Source organism: Haliaeetus leucocephalus, unplaced genomic scaffold, assembly GCF_000737465.1.
Source record: "Haliaeetus leucocephalus isolate CR32 unplaced genomic scaffold, Haliaeetus_leucocephalus-4.0 Scaffold184, whole genome shotgun sequence".
NCBI lineage: Eukaryota > Metazoa > Chordata > Aves > Accipitriformes > Accipitridae > Haliaeetus > Haliaeetus leucocephalus.
In genome coordinates, this window is record NW_010972620.1 from 12,071,364 (window position 1) to 12,084,154 (window position 12,791).

The 12,791-nt window shown below is 37.1% G+C and overlaps 1 protein-coding gene across 1 annotated transcript in view; it reads right to left on the minus strand.

Moving 5' to 3' along the window:
- VENTX (VENT homeobox) overlaps nucleotides 1-352 on the minus strand; it is a 1,867-nt gene extending 1,515 nt beyond the window's left edge. Inside the window, exon 1 of the mRNA XM_010565021.1 lies at nucleotides 295-352. Coding sequence (XP_010563323.1) covers nucleotides 295-352 — 58 coding nt within the window. The remainder of the gene's footprint in view (nucleotides 1-294) is intronic.
- Between the last annotated feature and the right edge of the window lie 12,439 nt (nucleotides 353-12,791).

Genomic DNA, 12,791 nt, shown 5'->3' on the forward strand with positions numbered 1-12,791 from the left:
GGCCGCGGGCTGGGCTGCGCCGCGGCTGCTCTGGGCCAGCCACTCCACCGAGAAGGGCCCCTTCTCCATCTCTGCCGTGGCTGCCGGCGGTCCCCGCTCACTGAAGCTGCCCTGGCTGCGGGGGCAAACATTTAAAGCGCCTTCCGCGACGTGGTTTGAAAAGGCCGCAAAGCATCAAATGAGGCCGAGAACAAAGGGCCCCATTGAGAGGCGCTTTAATCTCCCCTTTCAGGTGATTGTTACATCCGCCTAATCTCTGAGCGCGGCAGTTAGCAGAACTCAAGGCTACCTGACCTGGCGCCAAGTTCAGCTCGGAGTTGTCTCTTGACCACGTAGCCGCTGATAATCGCATCACGGCCTGGACTTTTTATGCGGCCCGAGCTGGCCTCGACTCTTGAACCACGCCGTGATTTTCAGTCTTTATCTCCTGGTGTGAAGGACAAGGATTCAGAAGGGACTGGTAACAAAGGAGGACATAGAGAGGCCTCTTTCGTGAGACTTAAGCTCAAATTTGGAGCCCCTCTTGCTTGCTCGATGCAAGGTTTGGAAGAATCCTTTTGCCTTTCTACCAGCAAAGGAGAGCGACTCGAGGTAGGAACAAGTAAGTAGTCCTCGAGCTTGCAAACAGGTGAAAATTATGGAGAAACACTGAGACTAGTATCTTCCCAATATGCCTACGAGTAACACGCTGCTTTTTATCAAGTCAGGGTGGGTAGATGTTGTTTGAACTAGGGAGTTACTTGGAAATGTAAGGTTAAATATTTTTCACTGCTGTCCATGAGACAGAGTTAGGACTCTCATCTTCCTCTGAAGTGTGAGGTATAGTTGTTGACTTCAGTTTATGTAGTATCAGAGATTTAAAGAAGTCTTCGGGGAGAGAAGGTTTGAAACTAGATCACAGTGGCGTTAGCATGGCAATTTGTTAGGTCATTTGTAGAAAGTAAGGTGGGAAGTTTTGAATTATCTAATAGGTAGTAGAATGAGTTAATTGTTATGAATTTATTTAAGAATAAGATTAAGCAGTGAACAGTTATGTTTCAGGATATTGGACGGGATAAGAAACATGGAGAACAATGACTAGTTGGGTTGAATTTATCCGTTCATGTCTTAAAACACGATCTCCTTTCCCTGCACCCCAAGAAAAAAATGTGTGCATTTCAAAGTAAACAGTTCTGATGTTCTTATAAAGTAGATCAAAGAAGAGGAGTGTAAACTCTGTTCAGAAGCAGTCTGTTCAAGGATGATTCAGATAAGGGTGAGAAAAGAACCACTTTTATGGTCTGAAGTGGGCCTGGGATGGCACGGTCCTTATCCTCTGCAAACACAGGCTAACACATTTACAGGTTGTTTCAGTAAACAGTCACTACTGCTTGGGTTTATACAGTCAGAGATAATGAACTAGCTTTCACGCAGAGCTGAATATGTTTGAGACAATGTGTTAATTCTGGGACTTCAAAGAACTTCATGTCACCTTTTATGAACGGTGATGCATTTGTAATGAGATAGCAAAAGTCCGATAATGCTACGCTTCTAGCTCTTCTTCCTCTAACATTTTCAATATTTTCTCAGGCAGGAATATTATTTTCTCCCATAAAATGTAACGGGGTTTGCATGCTCTTTTGTTAAATGTCCTGAAGTATGACATAAGTAAGAAATTTTTAGATGCTGACTTTGATACATCTGCAGTTATACAATCTTTTATTCTCCTGTAAAAATGAGAAAAATTCTCTTGAATATCCATCTGGGTAGCCTGTTGGTCTTTTTATTATCACCATGAAACTTCTAGGAGGTGACTACATAGGCTTTGAAGCAAAGAAATGACTTTGCATAGCTGACATTTAGGTTTTACTGAAAAGCTTATCTGAATAGACTAACAGGGATGGCAGTTGCATTGTGCTTCTAATTCCACCCACCGCAATCTACAGGTTTTAGAAACAATTAGGATGCAAGTTAGAAGTTGCAGCTTTCCTTTTAAACGAAAAAACACCCCAACCCCTCCAAAACCAAACAAAAAAACCCACAGAGAAATCTGCAGATACTTTTTCCGCATTTACCAGATGAAATTAATCTTTTAAAAAACCTGAACAAAACCAAAACGCCCCCAAAAGACAGTAAGGAGACGGTTGCTAAGTAGTCTGCTTTCACAACAATCAGGGGATATAGTCCTGAACCCTTAGCGTAACATTATGGAAAAATTACTGGGAAATAATTCAGTGTTCAGGATGATTTGTCTGAAACGGACCATTACATATACTTCTAGTTTGCTTGGTTCCTAGTCCTGCAAACCTGCAAATTAGTCCCTGAAAAAATAAAGTTTGGTCTGGAAAAATGATAAAGTTATAGAAAATTTCTGAAGTGAATCCTTGTAATATATTTAGTGTTACAGGTAACATCTAATCAGAAGGATGAGTAAGACATCATTGCTTTATTATATTATTCTTTCTAGTTGTTAAATATTATTGTGCTTATTTTAACTGATGAACAAATGTTTTTAAGCAACAAAAGGATTGCCACTATGATGTCAGGTTTTAAATTTGTATTTTAGTGTTAAACTTGTGGGTTTGTGTTTTTTTTTTTTTTAAATCCTTCAGTCATTGATCATGTTATTATCTGACTAGATTGGAATAATAAATTTTATACCTTTTAGGAGAAAAGCTTTAATTTCAAAAGACACAGGAAGCTAATATAGTATTTTTGTAGTGGAGCTGTCTTTCACACTCATGCTATAGTGACGCTGGTGAGGCTTCCTTCCTACTTTTTTTTCATGGGACTGAATCACCTGAGAAAGTCTTTCTGGAATTTCTCTTTATATCCTCTGAAGTATTTTGGCTTTGAAATTATACTTAGGAGGCTAGGAGTAGGGATTTCCATATTGCCCAGCTCTTTTTGAAAATCAGGTATCTTTTTAAAGGGTGGTGGTGGGGAATCTCCTTTGCTTTATCTGCTAGTGAGAAAAATTTCCATAGATTTGTGTCAGAATTGCTCTGAGAATTTTTGCTGCTGAGGATATTTTTGCATTTAATGCAATAACTTTAAAAATGATACTAGTAGTTCTAATTTATAATTGTACACAATACAGTTAGATGTACCATCAAGGACTTTTGCCACTCTTGGGTAAAACAAAATGTATTGGCAACAATAATTTTGTGGTATAACTTGGCAGAAAACCATGTGCAGACATAAAATGAAAGTGGCTGTGGTAGCTGCCCATGTTTTAAATACTGGCCCATTTATTGTAAACAGAAGTAGGTGACATAATGACTGAACTTTCCTGTGGTGGCATGTGACAGCACTATAAAAGTGTTCTCCTATATTAGAAACTCAATATGCATTTTGTGGTTTTTTTGTTGTTGTTGTTTGCTTGGATTTTTTTTTAAGGCTTTTAGTATTATTCAATATGATTGTTTTTCTGTAAGATCTTTCTGTCGTGTTTCTTTTAGTTGATATTTAAACTTTAGCTGTTTAGGTTTTTTGGGGGTCCTGATTCATAACAAACTTCGTTTTTGCCAGACCATTCGACCCTGCAATGTTAGAACAAAACTCAACAGGAAACTCAACAAAACTACAAGAGGGAGTGTCAGTGGCTATTAAGGTGATAAACACAAGAAAACATATGCTTGAAGTGAATTACACTTTTTTTAAAACGCTGATATTCATGCGTTGAATGTTATTGTGATGATTTACCTAAGATACAGAAGATGGCTTGAGGCAAAGCCCCCATTCAAAGAACTTTGATGGAGTGTTTGTAATGCCATAAGCGACCATCACATGAGAGCAATTACAATTTAAAGGGTAATTGCCGCGTGTTTCTGGTTAGCAATTAACAATTGCTAACAGGCAGGTCCTGTAGTGAAACATGTATCCAATCTTCCATTGATTATTAGCGCTTTCTATGAATGCATAGACTACAAAAAACATAATGACCAAAACTTTGAGTGTATATAGTAAGCTAGAGAAGTGTAGTGGAGGTGTAACTGATTCACATTTTACTGCTGTCCATTTAACGATAACCTTTCTTGATGGAGATCTCAGTGGTATCACTTATAGCTATGTTTTCTTTTGTCTATTTAAGTCTCCTGTTGAAATAACTTTACGGACTGTCTCATGGTAATTAATACGGTTTTAGTCGTTGCATCAGTTGTGAAGATCATTTCCTACAAAGCAACAGTTATTCTCGTGGTGTTGGTTTGTTTATGGAAAATATTAACGCATAAAAGCTGTGCTAGGATTTGTCAGTATGCTAGGAATGAGAGTATCTAAGCAATGAAAAACACTGGAGATACATTAATTCAATCATTTGAACAAATACTAAGAGCATTCATCAGATAAAAATGTTATGTACCACATTCATTTCTACCTCATACAAAGGACACTCCTAGCTAAACAAAATGTTTTGAGTAGAACTAACAGCTCTGCAGTTGGAGTCGTTTCACTCCTCCCTCCCTCATTCTGGGCGTGCTTTTTCTCACATGCTCTGAGTTTAGGTAACCCTCTGATCTATCAGGGAGTCCATTTAGGTTTCTAAGCTAGCAGGAAACAAATAGGGGAAAAAAAAAAAAAAAGAAAAGCACATGGCTTTTTAACAGCTGGGAGAGCTAAACCCACTCACTGAAAAGTTGGATAAGGTCTATAACTTGCACAGAGGAATGCTTGGAGCATGGAAGGGAAGAGGAAGAAGCAGGATGATTCCTTTTAGTAGTGAGTAGTTTTGTTGCTTTATATAAATAAATGCTGTCTTTACAGTCAATGGGTCAGTATCATTACTCACTTTCTCCAGACAGACTAAGATAAGAACTGGAGTGATGTACAAACACATATGTAACTCACTAAAAAATAAATAATGATTTTTGAATATGACTTTTACTTTCATGGCTTCTTTTTTTGCCAGCTTTTCTAGATGTTCTGATTAGATTAGTTTGACCCTGTAGTCTATTCTCTGCTCCTTGCTCCAGTACTTTATCGAATTGAATGTTGCTTGCTTGCACTGGTGCAAGGCCTCTTATGTTGGCCCTGAATTACATCACCTAGTGGCACTTTGCAGTACTCAAAGCAGAATCTGTTAATGGGCTAAAAGCATGCACTGCCATTTGTTAAGTACTATATATCTGTGATTCAGCAACAGTTGACTAACAGCTTAATTTTAATAGTGCATTGTGCTCCAATAAAGGGGTGGTCTGTTATTGCTTTCAGGCTCCCTCTGACAGTGGGTAATGCTTTCCTTCCTTAAAAGATACCACCTGGTAATGGGAAAAAAATACTTTTAATGCAAAACAATACTTTTTTAGAATGAAAATTCATATAGTGCTTAGTCTTAATATAACCCCCTTGACATACTATAAGACACTAAAAATAAGAAAAAATGCAAGGATATTTGTTCAAAAAAATTTGACCCATCTCACAGGAAATCTGTCCCTGACGAGAAATAAGTTGTTTGATATGTTGTTAACCTTTCTTCATCGTAAGAATTTTCCTTTCTCTTTCTGCTTTCCTTTCTTCACTTGACCTACAGCTTCCCATATCTACATCTGGTAAGGCTTTGATCCTGCAGAAAGGGGGAGTAGGCCTGGGGGGGGGGGGGGAAGTAATAATTTATAGGACCAAGAGGATTGAATCCAGACTGCATTGTCATGCATGTTCTATGAAGTAGAATTAAGATTGTGTGAGTAATTCCAGTATGGTTTAAATTTTCATCTCCTGGTAGACTGCTTAATATTTACAAAGTTTTATTAAAAAAAACCAAAACCACCCACAATGTGGATATGTATCAAAGCTCACTATCAAAAATGGTAAAAGATACATTTTGCTGACAGGAATAAGCATTGTAATCCCAGGTTCTGAAAGGGGTTGTGTTAGAGAAACAGAAGAGAACAGAAAAAAACCTAAAGGCCGCAAATCCTTTCCTCTCAGCAGTAGCTCATGGCTTCCCACATGCTTCATAAACATCCAGTCCTTTCCTTCCTTCATCTCTGCTTTTGTAAACCAAACCTCCTTTGATTTGACATGCCGTATCTACCGCCGGCCTCTCCATCTCGGTACAGCTGCTTCCTTCTTTCCGTGTCTACCGGGGAGGTGTCAGCAGGGGGAGCGCCGCGACCGCGGGAGAGGCTGGGTCTGCTGCGGGGCAGCGGTGGGAGCAGTGCTGCTAGCAGTGCTGCTAGCAGTGCTGCCCAGCTCCGCGCAGCCCCGAGCTGAAGCCAGCCACAGCAGACCGAAAGTTCTTGGGGAATGCTAAATCTCAACAGGTCGTCTCTGGAGTCTGTGTGAAATCTAATTGGTTTGACTGGGCTTTTTTTTTGGGGGGGGGGGCGGAGTACACCTAGGACTTGTTAAAAGTTGGAACAATTTTCATCAGGAAAAGAACAGATACACACCTAATACTTCCATGCTGTGTGTCTAGTCCAAGTATTGAAAGTTGGAATAATTAGAGCTCATTAATTAAATTGCTGTAGCATTTGTTTGCTGTAGTTAAAAAAAAAAAAATTAGCCCCAGACTGAGCTATTTTAGGTCGGGTATTAAGTCAGGTGCTTCACCACCCCCCCACCACCCCCCCATGCACACATGCATGATGTATAAATTCTCATTAAACTGCAGTTCTCCGGTGGGAAAAAAAAAGTTAACAAAGAAAAAATATTTGAAGTTGTTTTGGTGGGTTTTGTTGTGTGCCTTTTTGTTGTTGTTGTTGTTTTAAACCTAAATTCAAGAATTTTCTTCTTTCTGGATGTTTTTGGTAAGAGTTAAGTGAGGGTCAGAAAACTAGCCTGAATTGGTGCAAGGTAAGCAGGAGGAGGAAGGTATGAGGGACTGTTCCTTTTCAGCATCAGTGAGCTGTTTAATCTGCTCAATTCTTCATATAGAACTGCACCTTTCTTGTTCACATGCAGTAATGAAACTGACCTCTTGGCATCTTAAAGAAAAAAAAAAGAAAAAAGAAGAAAAAGTTTTATGTAGATGCTGGAATAAGAATTTGAAGACTTAGCTTTAGTTTCAGTTAAAAATGGATCTAAATGTTCATGGCATAGTATGTTGCTGCTGTTTTAGTTTTTGCAGCAAAACACTGTATTTGGATGTACAGACCATGATTCCTTATTGCTTTCCCACTGTCACTTGTGCCAGTGCTGACAGGTAGCATTACAGATGAATTAAATTTACACGTCAGTGAGTTTTTGAAAAAGGCAAGAGATGAACGTGTTTCCCTCTAGCTAAATCTTGGCTCTCTTCTCTAGGGCAAATCTGTCACGGGTATTTGTGTGTTAGAGTGAGTACAGAGAAAACGTAAGCACTTTCTCTTTCCTCAAACTGCGATTCCAAAGATGTTCCTAAAGTGTCCCTTCCAACTTAAGCAACTCCTGCTTCTCTTCCTTCATTATATTGATGCAGCTGCTTTTGCAGGTACAAAATGAATCAGATCAGAGAACTAATTCCACTCGGAGGGGGGGAAAGAGGAAAGTTTTGTCTGCTTGTTTTTTTTTTTTTTCCCTAGGCAGGTTGGTTCTCTGATCTAGTTTAAAGCTCGGAAGCAGTGAGGCAAAAGTAGGAATAGGGAGTCATAGGAACTGCAGGATACTGCTCATGTAATGCACATTGTTACCAAATATGAGGGCATTATTTCTGAAAAAAGCCATTGTTCCCTGTGTCTTGTAAGACTGTTGCATGCAGTGATAATGAAAGCTTTGCAGTGAAGTTAATTTAGCCTGACTCCTGAGAGCGCTTTTGTTGGATTGCTTTTCGTATGTTAAAATGCTTTAGATGTAATTGAAACCCACGTTGTTTATCAGTATCTCCTAATACATAAACTAGTGAAGAGATGATTAATAAAAGAACTATTTCTAAGTGGCAAAATATACTAAACAGCTGAAGGCTAGCTTTTCTCTACCTGCTCAAAACTTGACATTACTTGACAGGATTACTTGAGAGTTCTAACTCTGTCAGATCCCAGGGACTTGTTTTGAAGTGGTGTTATCAGCACCGTTGAATTTCTCTTGCAGCAGTTCTTATCTGGAAAATCTAGTTTCTGCTTCTAGTTGATTTGTCTGAACTATTTGTGCTCCTTAGAGAACTGTTCCGCAGCTGTAAGACACCTTACCTAAAAGCTTACAGTGCTGTTGCACTTACCTTTTCAGCTTCTGGTTGCACACTCCTGCTCCTTAACTTTTGCTATGACTGACACTTTTTGGATTCCTCTATTAGAGGAGGTCTTACTCATGCATAACCCACTACCATAACAGAAAACTGTGGCTTTGTTTTGTTTTGGTTGGTTGGTTTTAACTGCTGCATTACTAAGTTAGAGGCACATATGGAAGGGTTTGAAAACTACCATAGGCAGTGCAAATTCAGGAAGAGACTATCAGGGCAGAAAAAAGGGATTGAAATGTCACCCCTTCTATCCTTTTAACTGTTTTCAAGTTGTAAGTGATTACAGAAGGCAATACCATAACAAATAGGAAATTTTAGTTGGCCAGAAATTTTTAAAAGTGTAGGCATTGTAACTTAGATTAAGCTAATTTCTTTTCTTCTTCTCCTAGTGCTGTGCTCTTTATTTGGAGACAGTGGATTAGGTTCATAATATTAACTGCATTAATATACAATAAGTATATTTTTTTCAGTATAGTTTTTTTTTAGGTAAATGTATTTGTTCTTGGGGGTGCCTTAGAGCATTAAAAAACAAAACAAAGCGACCAAGCAAAACCCCAGAAATATTCAGGAATTACCCGAATTATTTTTTTTCATGTGTGTTTACCATATATTCCTACACATAACATGTTACAGAGTTATGCTATATAGTAACTGCAATACTATACTTTATTAATTTTACAGATTTAGTACTGGTGAAATAGTCTTCTGTTTGGGGAATATTTTAAGGCTGTTCTGCATTATAATATATGGATTTTTCAATTTGAAAAATTATTCTAAGAACCTTGAAATGAAATTATTATTCTAGGTGGTTCACAATTTAACCTTTATTGTTTTCTGTGCTGTGTGTTTGGTTTCACCACGTCTGTTGCATATCTATTGCCAGTCCAAAACTGTATGGCTTCTATGTTTTTTATATGTAGAAGGGATAAACACTGTATACTCTCGTAGGTACAGCAGTATGCACCTTCTCTTTTGGCTATGGAGATTTGTGTGGGGAGATGAATGGACAATGCAGTTAAAATTAGAAGGTAACTGCGCGTTTCAGATGAACGCACCTTCACATGGCTGTTGCTTTGCTGAAACTGTAGATGGGTAATATAGGACTCCTATACAACATTCCTGCTCTGAAGGGCAATATGTGTAACCAGGATTTCTAGATGATATTATCTGTCCTTACTAAGTGATTTCTAATATCTGGGACATGCACATGTTTACATTGTTTATTAAGCTGATAATTTTAATACTTTATTTTTATAATTTTATTCCTATTTATAAATAGTTTCCAATTTTAAATTGTTCCCAGCTGTAAAGTCATTTGCTTGTACATCTGACTTCAGAATTGAGACCTCCAGTATTTTAAATGAGCTTGAAGTATCACATATAAGTACAAGCTGATATTATCAATTTGTGCATAAAATATATACCAATTATGTAGTTCAAAATCAGTACAACATAGAATCTTGAAACAAATCTTGGTTCAGATGAGATACAATAGCAAAAATATTCCAAAATGAAAAATCTGCTTGCATTACCTGTTACAGAATACAGAGGAGCAATTGTACAGCATGTGGAATATGACATGATTACACTCCACTCATTGTAATGCAAAATGTTGGTGTTTGTAGTAGTGCAAGCAAAGCTTGTTTTTTAGTAATCTTTGTTTTCTTATAGAATGATTATATTCTACTTACGTTTCGGCTGATAGAAAGGAAAAGACACTATCTGCTGCTGAATTTTACTAGATTTCTTCTTATATTAGAGGTAGATTTGCAATGCTTTAGAACAATAAATAGTCAAAAGTCCTTCCCAACTTGGTGCTTCACTCTTTGTGCAACTGGTATAGTGTCAGTGTTCATCACTGTCTTGATTCATACCTGACTTAATTTTTTAATTTTATTTTAGTAGTGGACATTTTGTACTTTTATCTGCAGATAGAGGAAAGTTCACACTTTCCCCTCTCCCGCGTCCCTTCCCCCCCCCCATTTCCCAACAGTTATAGGAGAAATGACAAACAGAATGAACAGTAGGAGTATAGTTGTGCAAAGGAATTTTGTTAAAGCTTTCACTGCCCATTTAACTCAGGCAGTGGTACAAACTGCAATATAGTTGTTGAATAGTGAAATCCTTAATACTGATTGTCTTTGTATTGCAGTGTTCTTTGCATTTTTCCAGCCCTTCATTTTACTCCACTGAGTATTTACTGTTCAATGATGTGGCATGTACCTCTCTGTATGTTATTTTCATCGTACTGTTTTGTCAGTTCATCTTAAGTCGATGTTTTCAGGAGGTGAAAAGGACATTTCTAGCTACGGTTCTGCCTTTCTATTTAAGCCTTACAGAAAGGGATCCTCCTGTCCTTACCTCCTAGGTTTGCTGTTCCCACTTTAATTATTTTTTATGATAATTAGTTTGGATCTTACATTGTGCCAGAAGGAAAAAGGGAAAAGGTCTCTCCACCTGCACTTTAACCATGTCTTTTACTCTCCTTTCAGTCTTATTCAGGAAGGTATTTGAGCATAAGATTATGGTTTCTGTTTGAGAAATTAAGCCCAAACTGGATAGAGGTGGAAAAGCCTGTAGATAATCTGTGCTTCACTGTCTCATCATTGTCCCATCCCTTCTCCAGATTTGCTAGCTCTGCTCCCAATATCTGTCCTGAGTTTTACCATTTGTATGTCCTGTTGTTTCATCGCTTTATATATGCTTACAAAGACTGGTGTTTTAGAGTTGTTAAAAAAATACGGAATTCGAAAATATTTAGAGGTATGTTACAGTTTGTAAAGTTTCGACTTTAGTCACGAAAGCTGGGATCAGTAACCAGTGGTACTTAAGAAGAGCGAGAACTAGATTTGCTATCCTCAAAACATTAAAAAAAACCCCAAACCAAAACCATTACAAAATTTAAAAAATGAGGTGCTTTTTTTATCGGTTCATATGCACCCCTTCCCCCGAGTTTTTGTAAATGAGCTGAAATGATTCCCGTAACGTAGTGAGTGAATGTAAACATTGCGTTTCTTGTTTGATTTTAGGTATCTTATCTGATTGTTCTAACTTTCTTTTTATAAAAGCTGCTAATTTTTAAATTAAAGGAAAAAAGATAGAAAATATTAAAATTCTCTTCTTATTGACATTCATGTTGTCAAATGAGTTCAGTCTTGCTACTTGCCTTGCTACTGCCATGGTTGATATGGTTGATCTTTGGCCTGAAATTTTTATTGGTTTCACTCCAAAGTCAAACACTTTGTTTTCTTTGCTTTTTGGTAATAGCTGAGATGACATTATTTTTCCTATTAGCTTTTAATTTAAACTGTGTACTCTGTGTCTTAAAAAAAAAAAAAAAAGCATCAGTTTTGTTGCATAGGGCTCTGGGAATTGTTATAGGCTAAGTTACACAAGAGGTATTAAAAGTAAAATACACACTTTTCTGATACAATTGCATTTTTAAAAATTTTATATTAACATGGTATTTGAGACACTATACCTTATAGGGGTTTCTCTCTTGTTTATATTTTTGTTTGGTTTTTTTATGCCTTTTTTCACATTTATGTGCAGTAATTCTAGAGGTTCCTCTTGATTTTAATGACAGTTATTAGATTTAATATTTTTTTATATTCAGAAAATCCTTCTGTTCTCCCACAAGCGAATTAAGTAACGTATTGTTTATGCACTTCCATCCCCTTTACCACGAGCTTTGATATGAAATCAGTGAATAAAGATACAGTTGGGTGTGCAATTTTTTATTGCCTTTCAATTTAAGAAAAAAAAAGATATGTAAATAGAATAGTCCTCCGACACTGTTATGTTGCAGATAAATGAAACAGTAACTTCTAAAATATTCATTTAGGTTTGAATAGTATAGCATAACAATAACCCCCGAGTAAAATGACTTGTAATGCACCTAATTTTGCTTTTTCTAAGCACATAGCTGTACAAGACTTGTTAGAATTTGTGATGCAGGGTAACACAAACTTTTAATCTATAACTGAAACATTAGATTTTTATTTGACATGTGGTATGTACAGTTACATTGTTTCATAATAGTAATATTTTTTCCCCAGAATTGATGTGATACATTGCTATTTAGAGTAAATAAAAGTAATTGGACAGAAACATAAAAAATGCATTTAATGGTGATTTTTCTACTGAATGAAAAAAGCCAAGAGAACTTCTGCACTTCCACTTCCAAGATACCTATGGGTGAAAGAAGAAAAAAAAATTAGCATGTTTATTATTTGATTTACTATTAACTGTCTCATTTTTTACAAGAGAAGAATTTGTAATGTCACACAGGCAGGAATCATGTAAAAGGTACTTGGGATCTTAAAGGATCAAGTCCCATGAATAAATAGTACATTGAAGACAGCCCACTTGGGTAACGTTTGTATGACTGAGCCTTACACACTTGAGTCGGCACTAACTGAATTTGGTGAAGACTGACTCCCAGCAACAGTGAGATAGGTCCAGAGAGTTGCATTTTTGCAGTTTGTGTGACTACATTCCCATTATTTTCAATTGGAGGCTTATGTGAATAAGGACTACAGAAGTAGCTTCTTAGCAATGCATATATTTTAGACAGAACATTAAACCAAACAATGTATTAAATACTGTAGTTGCATAAATGCTTAAAATACTATTCTTGTGATAAATCAGGTTTTTA